This window comes from Zootermopsis nevadensis, unplaced genomic scaffold, assembly GCF_977971745.1.
Source record: "Zootermopsis nevadensis isolate Lab colony 2312 unplaced genomic scaffold, Znev_1.0 Znev_ptg000003l, whole genome shotgun sequence".
In the NCBI taxonomy this organism is placed as follows: Eukaryota; Metazoa; Arthropoda; class Insecta; order Blattodea; family Termopsidae; genus Zootermopsis; species Zootermopsis nevadensis.
The window spans coordinates 10,933,247-10,952,741 of NW_028259135.1; the positions used below are offsets into that span (position 1 = coordinate 10,933,247).

At 38.3% G+C, this 19,495-nt stretch overlaps 2 protein-coding genes across 2 annotated transcripts; both read left to right on the forward strand.

Moving 5' to 3' along the window:
• Positions 1-34: 34 nt before the first annotated feature.
• Positions 35-7,479, forward strand: LOC110836247 (prion-like-(Q/N-rich) domain-bearing protein 25). The gene is made up of 7 exons (XM_022077244.2): positions 35-1,124; positions 2,700-2,873; positions 3,693-3,830; positions 4,268-4,393; positions 4,600-4,737; positions 5,557-5,688; positions 6,905-7,479. Exons 1-7 carry the CDS (start codon positions 1,046-1,048, stop codon positions 6,991-6,993), a joined length of 876 nt encoding a protein of 291 aa, XP_021932936.1. The 5' UTR covers positions 35-1,045; the 3' UTR covers positions 6,994-7,479.
• A 1,174-nt stretch (positions 7,480-8,653) lies between these two features.
• On the forward strand, positions 8,654-17,970 carry LOC110836249 (cyclin-D-binding Myb-like transcription factor 1). The gene is made up of 10 exons (XM_022077249.2): positions 8,654-8,901; positions 9,505-9,628; positions 10,837-11,683; positions 12,460-13,267; positions 13,587-13,778; positions 13,863-14,038; positions 14,547-14,698; positions 14,814-15,060; positions 15,816-15,976; positions 17,264-17,970. Exons 4-10 carry the CDS (start codon positions 12,815-12,817, stop codon positions 17,395-17,397), a joined length of 1,515 nt encoding a protein of 504 aa, XP_021932941.1. The 5' UTR covers positions 8,654-8,901; positions 9,505-9,628; positions 10,837-11,683; positions 12,460-12,814; the 3' UTR covers positions 17,398-17,970.
• Positions 17,971-19,495: the final 1,525 nt, after the last annotated feature.

Below are 19,495 nucleotides of genomic sequence, written 5' to 3' on the forward strand. Positions count from 1 at the left end.
GGTTGAATGACACTGGCAAGGAAAAGCCGAATAACTCGGAACACGGAACACCCCGTCTTAATCACAGTTTTGTCTCCTGTGTGTTCCTTAATCCTCCTCCGGATGCCGTCTTTCATTACAGTTTCTTAGCCACGGAGACGGTGGTTACGGTACTCCATCTCCGCGGTCTAACTCTGTCCTAAACTGACATCTTTTCCACTCTCACCAACGCAGGCTGCGTGGACAAATGTATGAAACAAAAACTTGATTTCGAAAAGTCTACGTAAATAGCTATTTTAAGAGATAAAAATAATATTGACACACAAAATAATTAACTCCATGGAGTACATTCCGAATTTAAAAGCTAATAGTACTCTCATAGAGTCAGGAAATTACCCGAATTTCGAGGAAACTGATGGATCATTACCGTGAACACAAAATACCTCCACCGGTCCTGAGCTAGATGAATCAAATCAACACTCTCCAACCATATTTTTCTAAGATCCATTTTAATATTATCTTCCCCAACCAAAATTCGGGGTCACAGTGGCCGCGCGGTCTGAGGCGTGGGCCTTGTGTTGCTTGGTCGCTGAGACCGTGGGTTCGAATCCCACTCAAGGCATTTATGTTTGTCCGCGTTTTTCTGTGTCATGCTGTACTGTGTACAGGTAGAGGCCTTGCGACGGGCCGATCCCTCATCCAAGGAGTCCTACCGAATGTCTATAGATCGAGCCAACGAAAAGTTGGGACCCACAGTGCTCAGGTATCAAAGTAAGTAAAGTATTCCTAATCTCCCAATGCTCGTTACGTGACACACCCATCTTATCGTCATCGATTCTACAATATCATTCTAGAACTCGCCGTCATCCGATTTTTTTTTAATTCTGCGAAAGTTTCTTTATGCGTTCTTTCTTACCGGAAATGATTCAGGAGCCTAGTTTGTTCAAGTTTAAAAGGAGGGGTCGATATCCCTCCGCGGATGACTGTTGGTTACTCATCTCAAGAGAACTGGCTACTAATCTGAGGCAGTCGCTGTCGCCAATTCCAGAGTGTGGCGGCCCTTAGCATGAGATCCCGTGTTATTCTGTTCTGCTTGTGCGCCGTTGTAACTTCGGAGGTTCAGCCGCCAGCAAAGATTTCGGTGGGTAAGTGTCAAATGACCAGAGCGAATTGATTCACTCCGCAAAGCATATGATGACAGTCACTGAGTTGCTAAATAAATTTTCCGCATTTTATAGAGGCGTCTTCAAAAGAGCGAACTTCTCTTTGTATGAGCATATTTTTCGATTCGATTAGATTCTTTTCAGTAAAGTAATCTATGCGTCACGTCCGCCATATTTAATTCTAGAAGTGAGCCATTGTCTCGTAATATTGTCTGTCCTTCGCGATCTGTCGTCAGCGAAGAACACGTTATCTGTCTGTCTACCTGGGCGTTTTCCCGACGGCAGTAGGCAATCTCCATTACTGGAGATCTGTTGGACCACATAATTTCAATAAAAGTCGAGGTTCAACAACAGACACCTATCATCACATTAGTGCAAGAGCGACCTACGTTACGTAGCGTGAAGAACACGTTTGAAATGTCAGCGTACTCCAAAGAGTAGGCGTACACCTTGTAATCTTCTTTTACTCAAGTTTTCTCCAATTATTTCGATCGCTGGTCAACGCCAGTGCACGGAAGGCAACTGGTTATAGAATTTACACTCCTGGTAAGTTTTTTGATGTTTTATGAAAGTTATCATTCTTACACGCTCGCTTCGGTACCTGATATTAAAAGAATCCTTGCGTATGTCTGCGTTTGACAACCTATATTTGACTGCACTTGACCTGGTGTATAAATGTTACATGTTCACTGACATATGAATGATATCAAGAGTTAGGAGTGGCCTAATCAAAAGTTTAAGTCAGATAACGTACATGGCGTGTTTCACATTCAGATACTGACTTGGACCTCTCCTCAAATTCCCATTAACATCAACCACATACAAAATTTGAGCCTTATTTCTTTTCGAGGCCACTCCTTGATCACCCTGGAGCACCCTGGATGCCAGGTGCGTGCTGAGATAATTGGAAGGGCGTAGTCTGGTGTTGGGACATACAAGATGTCCTTCCGTCACGATAAACACACACGAGAAATTATAGTCCTGTTTTGCGCGGGGACACGAGAGCTAAGTTGCTCAAAACTCATGTTCCTAACTCTTTAAAAAATCTTGTGGTAAGTGTATTGTCTGAATCTTTTAACAATTTATAATTCTGCATTTTGGCCACACTTTATTTACGAATTTCTTGTGATACTCGCAAACAATTATTTTCTTAAACAGCGTTAATAAGTTAATCTTCGTAACGGAGATGTGTTGTGTTTTCTTTGCGGTACGGACAGAATGTTAAACTTTTACGTAGATAAGCTATGGATTCAAAAGATTATCATTAGTAATTGATACTATGTGCTATGTTAGATGAAATGATACTTTGTACCTTGACGCAGTCAGTGTTTCGTACTAGTGGCTGACTTTTGTGAATACGGCAATGAACTTTAAAATTCCATAAAAGTCAAGGCATTTTTTTGAAAACAGCGATTGTCTGTGTTCAAAGAAGCACATCGACTTTTCTAAATTAGTTCGTTTGTAGTTGGTAGTTTAAGGAAGTGGTGGTGATTAAAATTAAATGTGTTCGCCTGATTGACTCTTCATTTTTATTGCAATTTATTTTTTTCGTTTCAGAAACGCCACACTGTCGAACAAAGCAGGGATGTGACGAGCTATGGGAGGTCCCGAATCTCAGCAACTGCATAGACAATGTGTGTGTTTGTACCGGAGGCTCGCGGTTTGTGGAGAGCAATAAGACCTGTGAGTGCCAGCTCGGACAAGTGGCCGGACGCACAGAATGCCTTCCAGGTACCGAAAATATTTTCCTAGCAATTCACCTGCTGCTATTTCCTGAACTTCCATTAAACACACTCAGTGTCCGCCTTCACAGCATCTTCATGACAGAATTTAAGACCTAAACAAAATGACGAGTTGTAATTACGAATTCTGATTACTTCCTTCAGATACTTCAATCAATTTAGGCTATACTAGTTCGAATTATCTTACAGTTAACCCATTAAAACTCCTTTCGTATCTTAATTTTCTTAATAAACCAATAAATTGACTTTCAATGATGACGGAAGAATATAAACTAGTAAATACGCACGATATTTTTAAAGATGGCCGTCTTCTGGGTTTTGCCCCGTGTAGTCTGGTAGAAGTTTACAGACGTTTCACAGGTCCTTGCTGAGTGACTCATCGCCCTGATGATGGAGGCAGCAAGGACTTCTGAAACGTCTGTAAACTTCTACCAGACTACACAGGGCAAAACCCAGAAGACGGCCATCTTCAGACTCACTGTCGTGAAAACTTCAAATCCTATACAAATATTTTCCCATAAATTCAAAAATCCTCAACAACCAACGGTTAGAATATTTAACGACGATGTTTCTACTAGAAATGTTATACGTGTTCAGGACAAGGAAATGCCTCTAGAAAGTCACGATCTTCACATGTTATGGGCCTCTGAACCACACACGTCTCTTTCTCTGACAGCTGTTATTTTTTAACATCTCGACAGAAGCGTTAAGAGGAAGAATTTGCAAAAATGAATTCTCTAAATATCAACGTAATTACGAAAAGTGTGTTATCGAATTAGCGTGCAACGTTTGGCCGAACCTTTTTCAGCTGCTACTGAACGGGGCGCCAGTTGTCGAGAAGACGTCCAGTGCAAACTTCTGGGGGAACTCGTCGTCTGCGATGAAGGAGAATGCCGTTGTGCGAGAGACGCTGTGATTGTCGATGGCGCGTGTTTCCAGAAGAAATGTGAGCGCGTTCATCCACACGACTTTTAACACTTAAGAGTCTTGAATGGCTTCCATAGAAGGGGGGGGGACAGAAATCCACAGATGTCTTAAATAGGAGATCAAGTCTTTGATGGTAGGATAATATTAAAGTGGATCTTAACTAAATAGGAGATCGTAAAAGTACTCCGTGGGGTTCATGATAGTATAAAGTGGCTGGCTATTATGAATTTAGCAATAAAACTTCGCGTTTCGTAAAAGACTAATAATTTCTTGACTATTTGAGCGACTATCAGTTTATCAAGAAAGGCTGAGATCGTTGGAGTTAATTAGTTTTCACTGTAGATCCCCGGGACCTGTGCACCCCTCGTCTCGTCTCGAACCAGGAATGCGATGTAAGTTCAAGTCGGTCCGAACCCAATCCGCCAATCATCTTTGCATCTTCCCTGTTTCTTGCAGTTCCTTCTGAATATTGTGATTCCGACGGGGAATGTGAGCACATCGGGAAAGCGTTCTGTCGACAGAACCTCTGCAGTTGTGACGAAGGACACGTCGCCAGCCCTGACAAGCAGGCCTGCCTTCCAAGTGAGTACAAACTGGACTGGGCCTTAGTTTTCGATGTATTAAATGGAAATGATTGACCAAATACGTCGGGGATCTCCACCCCGCGGGAACCTTCATGCCCTCAGAAGTGTTTGTGGGTGCCCGTAAAGAATTTTGAAATATTCGTAATAATTCATCGATTGGTCACTGATAATCGCAAAGGACGTGGTGAATGGGCTATGTTACAGTACTGAAGGGCCTACACGATCCGTGTGTGCAGGACATTCAATGTTCGGAGTCCTTTGGCCCAGGACGTCGCTGTCACACAAGATGCGTCTGCAGAGACGATTTCCACGAGGTGAACAACGAGTGTGTCGAGAATAAAGGTATTAAACGACGTAAGACGTACTGATATTTAATAAAGTGAAATAAACTGCACTTTTTGTATATAAGACCCATCTGCTTAAACTTCTCGGGGAGAGTAATGAGAGATATTTTGGTTATGAAAGTCCCCAGGCATTGCCCACTTGACCTCATGGTAAATTTACGTCGAAGAGTCGGTGAGGCGTCTGAAAGTTGAGAGACTAAAAGTGGACCAAGTATAATCTCGTTGAATTTGGTCAGAATTTTTAATTTTGATATATTGTCCTTGGGATGCAAGCGTTTGGTTTAATTTTGGTTTTCACATTCGGGGCTTCTTTAGGGCGAAATTTTTTTGTGTTAACGCTGGGAGTTCCACATGAGAGGAATGTAGTACAACGTGGGATTTGATCTAAGCTCGTCTAAGCGTTATTTAAAGATTTGGTTCGTACCGCGAAGAAAACACTACACTTCACCATTACAAATATCACCTGATTAATGTTATTTAAGGAAATAATCGCTGCGTGCTCTTAGAATCTTACGAAACATCGCAATGGCTACCAGGGGCAGGTTCTTTCGAAGACGACAGTAAACCTTAGGAATGTTTAAGAGGAGTCGAATTTCTCTGAGAGTTGTTTCTGCCGCCTGTCCAGTGACATGTGCTCTGACCGCTATCATCTTCCAACTTGAAGCCTCCATTTTTGGATTTCGAATGAAGAAGTCGTAACAGCGGTACATTATTCCGCCAGAGCTAGGGCCTGTTACGTCACGTGCAGGTGGGACCACGGATCGTTAAATCGCTACCCGTTTCTCCATCCTTCACGATCTCTTTATGCATGTTCAAGGGCTGGGTGAACAGTGTTCATCGCATTCAGACTGCCACGTCGAGTCTGGAATAGACGGCTCGGAGCTGACTTGCGTCGAAGGAAAATGCGATTTCGAGAAAGGACAGCGCAAGGAGTCGAACCCCGGCAGAAGTAAGTAGGTTATAACAGCGTAACCTTTTGCACTGTTCGCGTGCTTTTGTGTGCCCCAATTAACGTCTGAGACTCATTCCTTTTAATTGTCTACAAATATTGCTGTCATTAACTTATGGGGCTCCACGGGATCTAAAGTAGACTGCACATTATTATCCAGGGGCGGATTAACTGAGGTTTAAACGGTAATTAAAAATTGTGTAGAAAGTTAGAAATTTTAAAAAGAGAGTCAGTACGGAACGAATAGAGAAAGATACGCCTACGTTCGATAGTCACGAAATGGGATTAAATTATATAAAAATTAAAAAAAAAATCACACTATTTTAGCTAGAACGTTCGGTTTACCTTCACGCAAATTTTCTTACAAAATAGCTTATTTTGGCACATTTGACAGCAAACAATAACATTTCAAACATTATCAGTTCAAGATATGATAAAGAAATCTTTGTTGTCAAGTTTACGTCACCAGGGAATCTATACGTGATTCATTCCATGTAATTTATCGTCTGTTCCTTTCTGCCTCCTTGTAAATTTTCTCTGTATCTGTTAGTTTCCTTCAACTGTTTTTTTAATATATTAAAGTAGCGATGTTGTGCGGTGGAGACTGAAAGCAGTGGCCGTAGATATAAATTTCCTCAATATGTCGAACATATTTTTCTACTAGCTAATCTAGAAATACATTTAAAAAAATATGTAGACCTGATTTCGTTCTGAAAGCTTATATTTAAGTGGTGGAACTAAACTGTGAACGAAGTGTTGCATGTTCTAGACCAGTGGTGTTCAACCTTTTTTTGTTCGCGTACCCCCAGATATAATTTCTCTTCAACTTTGTACCCCCAAAGTTGTTGGTGTATAATTCAAGTTATACATAGTATATAATCTACATCTAAAATAAATTACATTACTGATTATTCAGTGTTTATCATAAAATAATATATTTTTTTTTAAATTTCACGTACCCCCAAAGATGTCTTCGCGTACCCCCGGGGGTACGCGTACCCCAGGTTGAATACCACTGTACTAGACGACAGTGGAAATTGTTTTAGTGGTCTTCTGGGTTCTGATGTCTAGTGATCTACCCTGAAGCTAGAGGAGATAACTTTCTTCGAGACTTTTGTAATCACCTAGAAGCCTGTACGGCGTCACAATCATCTGCAATCTAATTTTTTTTTTTTACATCTAAAAGCGTCCTTACTAATAATAGCCTCTTTTTCAGATACTGGCGCTCATAGCTGCTCGTCTTTCATACTCTTCGTTACGGCTGTCATGTTTGTAAGCCTGGACGCTTTTTTTTTACGTCGGTGACACATAACCTCAATTGACCAAGAAGAATTTTTATCCTGACCTCGACTTTAAAATGTTTGTGATTACTGTATCGTCATTTACCCAACTTTGTCTTCTCCTCTGTCCACTTTCCTCATGTCCTCGTTCTTCTGCACGATGACACAGCTTTGTTCTCGTGAATAAACCGGATGATATTTTTCGTTCTGTATTTCGGGAAGTGACTTAAAAATCGTAATATGTATTCATGTTCCGCGAAGAAGTTACAAACAAACTATGTAAAATATATCCACGTAAGTTAATTGCTCATTTTTCAATACTAGAGCAGAGCGCTCCTTTCGGAGCTCCTCAGGGGGGTTGATAAAGTTTTTAATACGCAACCAACCCCTTCGGGGGGGGGGGGGTTGCGTTTTAAAATCTTGTGTAAGAAACTAAACTAACCCCTTGACCAAACTTGTAGTTAATTTTCTATATTCAATATTTGTTAATAAATTGTGAAATGTTTTAGTTCTTGTGCGTGTCATCTTTTTTTCGTATTGTATCCTTAATGTAAAGCAATCTTTATGTTTAAATGATATTTATATTCGCAGACGCGTACACGCCGTCTACAAAAATTACTGAATTATTTACGTACGAGTGGAATGTCTTAAAGACATTCTTAGAATAATTTATTCGGACTTGAGGTGCCTGCAGGCCTTGTGTATTTATCCGCCAAAATATTTTAATTTTACTATTGCAAAATTTTTCAGCATTATGTGTGGAAATGACCCCACAAAAAATCCTGCAGGAATCAGAACTTCTTAGCGAATATTCTCAAACACAAATCTCTGGACGTGATTTATATTTTACATAGGAATAACTGGTTTCCTTGAAGGGACCTTATCTTGATGGCTGGTGGCTGTCTCCCGGGATGTGTGTCTGGTATCTAGGCGTCAGAGTGGATAAGTGACTCACTCAACTTAATGCTCGTTGCCTTAAGAACCTCAAATCTCACTTTAATTTGTTATTTAAACACGAGTAGACCTAAGTAGTGACAGTTAAAAGTGTTTCTAGATTCTCTAAAGATGTTTTTTTTTATAAAATTTCAAAGTTCGTGGCGGTTCATTGGCTTTCCTTCAATATTTACAATTACGTACTTGCAGTATTTTATTTAGGACTAAATCAAAAGTGACCGGAAGTATTGTCAAGAAAGCCCTGCGTGTTTCTCACAGGAACCAACCAAAACACCACTGACAAAAATTTGTGCATTGTAGCGTAAGTGCAGTTAATGTCACAGAATTTTTAAACTTGTTGGACTCTCCAAAATGTCTCATGAGATTTCAGGTTCTCGCAGCGTTGAAAATGGAGGCAGTATATTGGTGTCTACTAATAAGTCCATGTATTTAGCAAGACTTGTCGAGCGAGGAAAGGAGAGTAGAACAAAGCACCGAGCTGTTGGAAACAATGGGGAAATTTTCCTGCAGCATAAATCACACGTTTCACGCAGATTACCTGTTACGTTTAACTACTACTGTTTTTTTTTCACTTTATTTTAAATCATTAATTTCCGCCACTCCATCTGTATCCCATTGTAATAAAATTATTCTGAACAAATACATCGGCTGTCAAAACTGCTAAGGATTACTGGAATTTGAATATACGTAAAGCACGGGAAATTATAAATTAATAGAACATCCGCGAGTTTTATTATCTGTGATTTGTTATTATACAGTGCTGCACTCTATATGGTAGTCTATACGTGGCTATTCCATATTAATATATTTTGTGACAACGAAGAAAAGATAAAGAAATGGAGCCCACAGAAAAGGAGCAGTCAGGAAGTGGAATTTCTTTTGCAACAGCAGGAGTATTTGCCGTTATTGGTGCCGCAGTTGGTGCAGTTGGTTACCATTTGTTAAAGAAGGAACCCATGGAACAAGCTCACTATTCTAGGTAACGGAAAATTTTTGTGTTGGAATGTTACGGCTTTTGGAGAAAGTACTTACAAATTAAAAATCAGAGTTAATGGTTGTGATTTTTCTTATGCTGTATAACAGGAAACTGAGAAAATATAAATGAGTATAGATACACCAAAGTGTTGGTCCACTGTGGACTGATTGGCTAAGGAAATGTCATTGAACAGTTATTAATTAATTGCTAAGACATGTTTTTAAAGCCGTATTTTTCGATCTTTGGAGAGTCAGACCACAGCTATTTTCCTGGCGATGTACTGACATCAGTATCAGCACTCTGTACAAAATGTAGAAAATTTCTTAAAGTTATTGGACATAACCTCAAAGTGATACTTTTTAGGAAAATTTCTGATCAACATTTAGTAGCTAATGTAATTTGAATTATGTACATCACATTGCTGTGCTTTTGTTAGTCACATTCAAATTCTAATTCATAGTTTGTAGTAACAGGGAACAATTCTGAATTTATTAGAAATATTGAAGACTTCCGGTTATCTTTGTGCATAGATACAGCTTTTTTAAAAGTAACTTTCATGGTTCTGTGTACACATTCAACTAATTTGTATGACTTTCATTTTTGTAGGCCTGGTAAAGTGTTTAGTAATGGAACATGCCCGATCTGCTTGTCAGATATGGAAGAACTGATTGTTCTTCCTTGTGGACACCAGTACCATTGTGCTTGTGTGAGAAAAATGAAAGCTTCTGGAGTAAGTGTTCTCACAGAGCATTAGTGTTGTAAACCATGTACACGTGGAAGAAAACTGTAGCAATTTTAAAAACCATGCAGCGAATGAATATAACTAACTAACTAACTAGATGGCTTACCGAACTTGAAGGTTCATCACCGAATTAACCAAAGCCCTCCACCGGACCCTGTCCTGGGCCAACAAAATCCAGTCTCCTTCAACTCCTATCTCCCATAGATCCCGCCTGACATTATCCTCCCATCTACGTCTAGGTCTCCCCAGCTATCTCTTCCCCTCAGACTTCCCAAATAGTGGACCCAACCAACCAGATGGCTTACGGAACCCGAATGTTCATCACCGAATTAACCAAAGCCCTCCACCGAACCCTGTCCTGGGCCAACAAAATCCAGTCTCCTTCAACTCCTATCTCCCATAGATCCCGCCTGACATTATCCTCCCATCTACGTCTAGGTCTCCCCAGCGGTCTCTTCCCTTCAGGTTTCCCAACCAGTACCCGGTGCACACCTCTTGTCCCATCCATGCGCGCTACATGTCCCGCCCATCTCACTCTTCTCGACTTAATCACCCTCACAATACTGGGGGAGCAGTACAGATTTTTAAGCTCGTCATTGTGCAGTTTTCTCCACGCCCCATCGTCTTCCCTCTTAGGCCCAAATATCCTCCTCAACACCCGATTCTCAAACACCTGCAATCTGTGTTCCTTCCTCTGAGTGAGAGACCATGTTTCGCACCCATACAAAACAACAGAGCGAATGAATATATCTGTTGTAAATTACATGGTGTGGCTTGTTTCTTTGAAATAACATTTTCCTCAACAGATAAAACCATTATTAAGATGCCTAGATTTTGATGTTGCAGTACCAGTTGGCTAACAAGGTGCTTTAGGCATTTGGCAAGTAAGGAAGTGAATAGCCAATAATTGTAAAAGGGTTTATTTATAAAACTTTTTGTTAGCTATTTAATTGCAGATATTGTGATGACTGTTAATATGTTGCGTATGACAGTTCTAATTATTTAATTTATAAATAAGCCCAGTTGTAGTGTGTGTAATGAAATCTCGGCTGTTCTGGTATATATTAAGATGTAGTACTCTGTTATATTATGTTTGAAGCATAAATGGATGTAGTAATTTACATAAACAGTTGTGTTTGAGTGAGAGATTGCTGTTACAGGCTTCAGAATACAAAATGTTCTGTTACTTCTTACAGGTAGAACTGAAGTGTCCCACATGTCGCAAAGATTTCAAGCTTTGAAGACAATGAAGAAGAGATGCTGAACTGTTCAGAGATATTAATCATTAGGAGATTTTAAGGACTGATTTTTTTGTATAACCTTGTTAACATGAAGAGCATAATCTGTATATTGAAAATAAAAGATTTTAGCATCCTGTTCTTTTTTTATTAATGCAATATAATGTGGACAATATGGTATTTAGCATTTCAACTTTGTGTGTCTTTTGTACTGTTTGATTTGAAAAAAAATATTGCACAGTAATGAAAGGGTCTAATCTTTAACCAGGCTTTTTGCATATGAGCTGTAGTTGTATAATCATAATAATGTGAAAATTTTGTGTTACCACTTGTCACGAAGGTCTCCAGCCAGTGATTTCCCTACATTTCCTGAGACCTTCAGCCAACCTTTCTGAGTTCAACTCCCAGTCATCCAGTCAATGAAAACCCTTTTTATAAAAGACAGATTTTGTTGATGGAGGCAGCCATACACCAATAGTAACAGCCCTTAGCATAGATGATACAAACATTGGGCAATTAGTATATATGGCTTTCAGCCAAGAAAACAAAACTTGTCAGCACAATTACATCCTCAGTTATAGTCTGCAAGGTATTTTTTGTTGTAAGGTTTGCTAAGCTGATAAGTATTTGGTAGTTTATATTCGATTGTGCATGTGCCTGTGCCCGTAGCTGTGAAGTTTATGTACCGCCGGGATTTAATAGTTATCATACAAATTATCTTTCATTTACACGCGTATATGTGTGTTATGTCTATGTGGGAAGCCGCCATTTAGTAGGTTCGCACTGGCGATTCGTCTTTACGCAGGTATTGAAACATAACCTAACATTTTAATATCCTAGTCGAGATGGAATCCGTAATACATGAGATATTGCAGTATGTTTCGTTCTTTCTGTACGTAATTCTGCCTTTCGCTCGTAATGGTTTTGTTGTCATATCTTGATTACAGTTAACGTTCCAGAAATTAATATAAACATTGAACTACCAGCCCCTTCTTTTGTATGGCCTCTTACGTAGTTAACCACCCAATAAATAATTCAGAACTACAGTTATATGCGTTACTTAAGTTGATTGCTAACATGTAGGTTCATGGACTTAAAGAGACGAGTGGTGCTTTAATAAAGTGCAGGAGTAAATTCGCAAAAACAAGTTATCAGTAAGAAATGAAAGTCTCTCTGAAATTACCCTACTTTCAGTTACCATTAATGGAATGCCTTTTGGTGCACACTATCTATCGATGAATTTTTAAACCTTATACAGTTAATTTACAGGGAAACATAAAACTTATTATGGAATAATTATATTAATGTGTTTGTGATGTATATTGTGCGTATTCTTATGTGATTTGTGAATTGTTTTTAATTTTTCTTTGCATGTTCTTGCCTCACATTCTAATTGACTGCAATGAAATGCTGTTTATATTTTGCAGGAAATGTTTGTGTATTCTTGAATATATATTATTGATATTGGAAGTAATAACAAAGAAAATTGATATATAATGTCAGTTTGCAATAAAATGTTGAATATAAAGTAAATGTAATGAAACTTCTTTGAATCACACATTTTACTAAACTTGTTTGCAGATTACAAAGGAAATTGGGAAGGTGAACTGAAGTGAACACAACAGATTTTTGTTCTTACATGGGAAGCACTGTATTCATCCAGTGCAGAGATACAGACATAAATAAATTACATACATTGTGGTGCTTGTCAAGAAGTGAATTCGTTCAGTTAAGAAAATTTAATTTTTGTCTAGATGGAATAGAAATAGTGTCAGAGGTGTTCAGTATAATAAGTAGGAATTAGAAGGTGCATGGAATAACAGGATGAGATATCAAGTAAAAGTGTAAGATAAAAGATGGTAAAGTAAATCTTTATTGCATGTAGCTATTTATCACAGCCTTGACAGATCTAGTATTTGAAAGTAAAATAGGAAGGATGTTGGAAGAATGTACAGAAGAGCTGAAGATTGGGCATATTTGTAAGAAGAATAGAAAGAGAAAAAAAGCATCTGTGGAAGATTGGAATACAGAATCAGTTCTGCCGAAAAGTCGTGTCAATTATGAAGATGAAACTATGGAGAAAGGAGAAACCATTTTATCAAGTGTAAATATTAATGGTTTGCAGGAGCCTTGCGATAGAGACTTCATTCCTGGAAAGCATAAAAAGAAGAAGCGTGGACACACAAGGGATCAGAATAGTTCAGAGTTTCACAATACAAAAGAAAGTGAAAATGTGACTATGTCAGAGTGTTGTGAAGATTTGGAGAGGACAGAGGAAGGCTTTGAGAAATTGCCATCACATGAACAAGGAGATGAAGCTGAAGAAACGTATAGAGCCGTGTTAGCTGAAGCAGATTTTGATCCAGAATTATCATATGTACTAAGAAAGGTGTGTATTTTTTCGTACATTTTTTACTAAGTAATATTAAATGGATACTGCTTGTACTGATTGTAAATGTCTGCAGAAGGGAAAAGAATAGAAGCAGTTGATTGCTTTGTAAATCACACAGCCATTGCTGGCGGATGGGATGATTAAAGCAGTTGTGATAAAAGGGCAGCAGGGTTATAATGTTAGTAACTGTAACAAATAATTTAAAAATGAAGGAAGTTTACAATAAATATGTTTACTCTATGCATATGCTCATAGCCATGTAATTAAACTGTTGCATAGTAAACTATATATGAAAAGTCCTGTTATCTTTTTTCAGAAATTAACGGATACGGAGATAGTGGTACCAGTAGATGTTCCGGCATCCCACTGTGTTGAAACGCGTTTGACACACGTACCCACAGAAGGACAAAGGGAGCTGCTTGCTAATCTTGGTGTGCAGTTAAAGTCAAAGAAATTTACTCCTGTTGAAGATTCTGTCATTTGCGAAAACTGGGAACGTTTTAGCCGGGTAATTGTGTTTCATATGAAATTTGTTCCAATTTTATCCTGGGTGTCAAATATTAAACTGATTTATTTATTTATTTGTTTATAGGAGTATGGTTTTGAAGATACAGCACCATTTATGCTGCTTGGACAAAAATTTTTCCCCATGAAGTATTCTGAACGAAAACATTTTGTTCAGTATTTGGGAAGTGGCCTCCCACATCGAACACTGTACAGCATATATGCAAGATTTCGGACTTTATACAGGCCTCACGTGAAAGGAAAGTAAGTTATGTGAACTGAGAGAGTAAAATATTTTAATGAAGATGTACACATGTGTAAACAGCAGTTTCGCCATGCTTGAAAATCTAAATAAATCTCTCCAGAGCATCTTAAATGGGCCTAGAATTGTGACTATAAATTTGTGCTTTAATTGTGGACTATTAATTTAATTAATTAATTTAATCACAGTATTTCCTATCCTTTTTTCAGTATAAACACATTCATATTTCAGTTGCATAAATTTTGTTGTATGTTTTCTACATCTGTATTAAAAAAGTTTTCAGATTGTGCGAATGGCAGTATGTTCAATGTTGTCCCCCTCTTCTTCGGATTATAAATCACACATAACTTATGCAGGAGGAAAAGTGCATTGTTATTTTTAATTTAATATTATGTGAGTTACTACAGGCTTTAGGCTCAGGTGAACACCAATTGTCTTCTGCTGTCTAGACTTTGACATAACCTCACATTGTGATCAAGATAATATTGTGTTATAATAATTGTTACATAGGTTCACTGAAGCAGAAAATTATCTTATTATGCGCCATTTGTCAAAAGGAGATGATAAAAATGCATTTTCAACTCTGGCAAACCTTCTCAACAGGGACAGACTCTCTGTTTATAAGAGATACAAGTGGCTTCAACAAGAGCAATCAGGACAAGGTGGAGTACCAAATTTTTGAGTGTTATTATTACAGTAAATTATAATAATGAAAGTGATAGTAGTACAGTTGTGAGGAAATTATATTAATTTGTTAATATTATTTAATTGCTGTAGGACGTATTACTTGGAATTTGCAGAAGGTGGAAATGGTAATAAAGAGCCTTTTGAAGGTTACCGGTTTAAAAGATGTGAACGATCTGTACCATAAACATATTACTTCAATGGATTGGAGAAAAGTTGAAAAAGATTGTGGAATTAACGCAGAATATGTAAGAGACATTTGGAGGAATAAACTGTCCACACAGTTGTTTTGCCCAGAGCCAATATACTTACAGGAAATTAGAATTAAACTAATAATGAGGTAAGTCCTGTTTGTCAAATAAATAAAGTAGCACCGTGAAACCTTGATATGCAATGTCTTAAAGAATTCGTGCATGTTAATTCATAACAAACTCCAGCAACACATTTCAAAACTAGAATTTTGTTTGAGAGGGAAATTTAAAAGGCAATTTTGTGTATTTTTTGTTAGTAGCTTAGGCAACCCATGCCTTACTGGTCTGTTACGTTACTTTAAGATGGTCCTTGGGTTTCATTTGTGCTGTAAACTTGGTCAATCTACCCCTCAGATATGTACCATTCAGGAGAGGGAAGGGGAGGTGTATGTATAGTTGGTTGGTTGAGTCGGTAATTAACATTCAAAGTTTAGTGGAACATTTCACTTAACTCCACTGTTATTTAATTTTTTTTTTTCCCTTGTCCTCTTGTACCAGCCAAGGACCATTGTAAAGTAAGAGTTTAATTAGTGAGTCGTCGTTGCTTGCCATGCCAAACTTCAGGCAGGTAGTTGCTGACATTTCACTGCAGAGGCTTGGGTTTGTGCCCAGGACAGTACATCTGGGACTTGTATTGGGCAAAGTGGAACTGGGACAAATGTTCCTCTGAGTATAAATTTTTTCCTGTCTGTAATATTCCACTGCTGCTCCATATTGAGTGATATATTATCTGGGCACTGGACATTGAACGTGTTAGCAGACGAAGTATCATAGAGACATAGTCTTCCCCGTCACCCTTTCTCCGTTGTGGCTCGATATTAATTTGAGATGCTGTCTCTTGCAGACTGTATATGGACCGTGTGAAGTGGTGGCAAGATATAAGTTGGGCTGATATTGCAAAAGATTTTGGTGTTGGTCCAATGTTCTTGTGGGGAATATTTCGAAAACTGCTTAAGAAATGCTATCCATATAAGGATTGGGATTACTTCAGGACTCATTTCAGGGGTATGTAATCTGCTACTACTGTCTTGTGTTGTTTCTTTAGCTCTCTTTTGTTTTACTGTATTACTTCTCTCTCAGGTCCTTATATTTTCCTTTATACCTTGTTATCATACACCTTCAGTCTGTCAAGTCTTTTTTATCTTGTGGTGAGAGACCAAGTTCAAATCCATACAAAATCACAACTAAAATTATGATCTTGCACATTTTAATCTTTAGGTTTTTAGATGGAAGGGAAGATAAAAAGTTTGTGATCTTAGTAATAGCAAGCATTTAGTAAGTTTCATTACTCTAAATTTCATTGTGAATGTAATTTTGATATTTTCTTCTTCTTCTTCTATGGCTCTCCGGTCCGCGTTCGGTCCATGGCCTCCTCAATTCTCCTCTTCCTTCGGTCCTCTGTTAGGTCTGTCTGTCCGAGGCTTTGATGGAGGTTACGAAACGTCTTCCTTTTTAAGGTGCAAGGTTGTTAGCCTTGCGACCAACCCCCCAACCTGGAGGACCAGGGTACCTGTCTTAGTGTGACCTCTCCCCCTCGACCAATCTGGCTAGGGAGGCCCTACCAGTAGCTATGCTACCGGCAGCATAGCTGTTGGGGTCACTGAGGTACTCAGGCCCCACCACCACGACAAGGTGCACTGTTGTACTGTTCCAAAATATATAAACTTTACTAATTTTCAAAGTATTTATTATCTGACTTTATATTGTTTTCTTGGTGTGCATTCTGGTCTTAAGACAGTAACATACAGTTCATTCTTTTCTGTAGGACTTATTTCTTGACTAGCAAATAATAGATTTTCTGTCTGGTTCCACTGTCAATTTTTTCCTATGCAGACTTTACCATAGGCTTAACTTAAATATCTTAAGAGGTCAGAATAGTTTTTTTGGTTTCTGAATTACATGAGAATATTTTGCAGCGTTTCTGTCCTGACTGAAACATGGGTGAAGGTAAAATTTTTTCATGAGCTTGGATATGCAGTGAGATGTATAGGGGAGTGAGGGTATTACTCCTTACATTCTTAACCTTGACGTCAATAATAAGCTTTCTTGAAGTATATAAATAGCTGCTGTACACCTCTTTTCCTCTACGATCTGAGAAATGTGAAATGTTGATCTATTATTTAAAAATCTGTATTGATAATGCCCATAAATTTTTGCATGTATGGAGCCAAATAAATATCTACACTTGCAGTAAATTTTAGTATGCAAAACACAGCAGGTGAAATTTAATTTTACTGTGTTGGGCATGGCAAGAGATTAGTAACATTTGAAGCACGATACTTATTTTTCCAGCTACTATAAAAGACTTGAAAAAGCGGCACATACCACTCTTAGAAAACGACGCTAAATGCTACCGCCTTCAGAGGTTGAGAATGGGGCAAGATGGAAAGTTGTTCGTTCTTGAAGAAGATAATTATTTGGTATAGACATTTTGGAAATTTGTACCACAAATTATTTTTTCTATTAACAAAACATATCTGTATTTATATTTTATTACCCATGTCTCTTATGATACACTACTAGAAAGCACTAGCAGACAAATGAGGGATGAGTAGAAATTGTTTGGAGGCAGCAGGCTTGTCACCTGTTACCTTGCCTTGCCTTGGGCGACTGTCCGGAACGGGCCAAGGGCCCAATCCTTGATAGATGACGATATTTGTATTTTTAACCCAGTGGATTTTGTTTGTTTAAGATTGTCCTCTTTTGTCAGTTTTGGTTTAAGTCACATGGGCAGGACTACAACTGCGGGCAACACTTATCGCTGAAAACCGTATTCATTCTGCAGAAAGGTTTATTCATCTCAGACACTCCAGTGTTAAAATTGAATTAGGTAGAGGGTTATCAGATATTTTTATTGTCAAATTAAATGTGAATCACATGATAGCAGGTTAATAAAGTTTACTGACTTTGATCCACACCAATGAAACAAGAAGTTGTGGGAAAAACTTACAATGCCATGTTTGTAATTCGTAAGATAAAAATAAATACAGATTTATGTATGTGTTTGTGATCCATCTCCATACCAAATTTCACATTTCACATCCACAATTAGACCCTGTCCTGAGCTAATTAAATCCAGTTTAATTAAATATATATTTCCTTCCTATTGACTTAACAGTGACAAAAAGTATCAGTGTTCACAGTCTCACCATCACCAAGTGGATATATATTCTTTAAACAATTGAATGTTATCATAAACAAGTGTTTTCTTAAGTCTGTTGAATCCTTTTATTTAATAAGCCATGTCAGTTGTGGTCTAAAGCTTTTGTCCATAACTGATGCGGCTTGTTGCCCAAAATATTGTATTGGGTTTAGTTGCAGTGAAAGTGCCAAATCAGTTATTAATTAACAAGGAGATGCTTTGTCTCCCTTGCTCTTTAACTTGGCGCTAGAATATGCCATCAGGAAAGTCCAAGATGGGCAGGAGGGTTTGCAATTAAATGGGACACATCAGCTATTGGCATATACTGATGTTAATTTATTGGGGGACGATATAAATACAATAAATAGGAACACAGAAGTTTTACTAGAGGCTAGCAGACAGGTGGGGCTAGAAGTAAATTCAGAAAAAACGAAGTACATGTTAGTATCTCATCATCAGCAGACAGGCAGGCAGAATTATCTTAGGGTGGCTAATAAGTCCTTTGAGAGGGTTACAAAGTTCAAATATCTGGGAACAACAATAACAAATCAAAATGATACTCATGAGGAAGTTAGGAGGAGAGTAAATTCCGGAAATGCTTGCTACTTCTCAGTTCAAAATATTTTGTCTTCCCGTCTGATTTCTAGAAACCTGAAAATTAAAGTATACAAAACAATAATTCTGCCTGTTGGTTTGTATGGGTGCGAAACATGGTCTCTCGCTCAGAGGGAGGAACACAGATTGCAGGTGTTTGAGAACAGGGTGTTGAGGAGGATATTTGGGCCTAGAAGAGAAGACGATGGGGCATGGAGAAAACTGCATAATAATGAGCTTAAAAATCTGTACTCCCCCAGTATTGTCAGGGTGATTAAGTCGAGAAGAATGAGATGGGAGGGACATGTAGCACGCATGAATGGGACAAGAGGTGTGCACCAGGTATTGGTTGGGAAGCCTGAGGGGAAGAGACCGCTGGGGAGACCTAGACGTAGATGGGAGGATAATCTCAGGTGGGATCACATATGTACAGACACCACAGCTAATGATACATGGCTACAGTTTTTTTGATGTAATTTGTGTTTAATATTGTTTGTGAAAATGTTGCATAGTGAAAGCTGTTTTATTACATTACTAACTCATTTAATGGACGAAAATCATTCTGGAGAAGGAGCTAGTCAAGAACTTCCATGCCTTTAATGGAAGATAAGAATAACTGTTGTATTCACAACAGCCCATGATTAATCTCAGTCCTGAGCCAGATGAATCCATGCTGAAATTATATCTTTAACTTCATGTTTGGACTTATGTTTATTTATTCTTCCACATTTTGTCAAAATGTTGTCATAGGTAAAGAATACTATTAATAGGTATACCATAGAATGAAG

What these genes read in the sequence shown, in the direction of transcription:
- LOC110836247 (XM_022077244.2), top strand. Translation starts at nt 1,046, where the DNA reads ATGAGATCCCGTGTTATTCTGTTCTGCTTGTGCGCCGTTGTAACTTCG. An exon ending in CGCGTGTTTCCAGAAGAAAT is followed by an intron (nt 3,831 to 4,267) that starts GTGAGCGCGTTC and finishes TGTTTCTTGCAG; the next exon opens with TTCCTTCTGAATATTGTGAT. An exon ending in CGAGTGTGTCGAGAATAAAG is followed by an intron (nt 4,738 to 5,556) that starts GTATTAAACGAC and finishes TGCATGTTCAAG; the next exon opens with GGCTGGGTGAACAGTGTTCA.
- LOC110836249 (XM_022077249.2), top strand. Translation starts at nt 12,815, where the DNA reads ATGTTGGAAGAATGTACAGAAGAGCTGAAGATTGGGCATATTTGTAAG. An exon ending in ACTGGGAACGTTTTAGCCGG is followed by an intron (nt 13,779 to 13,862) that starts GTAATTGTGTTT and finishes ATTTGTTTATAG; the next exon opens with GAGTATGGTTTTGAAGATAC. An exon ending in ACAAGAGCAATCAGGACAAG is followed by an intron (nt 14,699 to 14,813) that starts GTGGAGTACCAA and finishes TAATTGCTGTAG; the next exon opens with GACGTATTACTTGGAATTTG.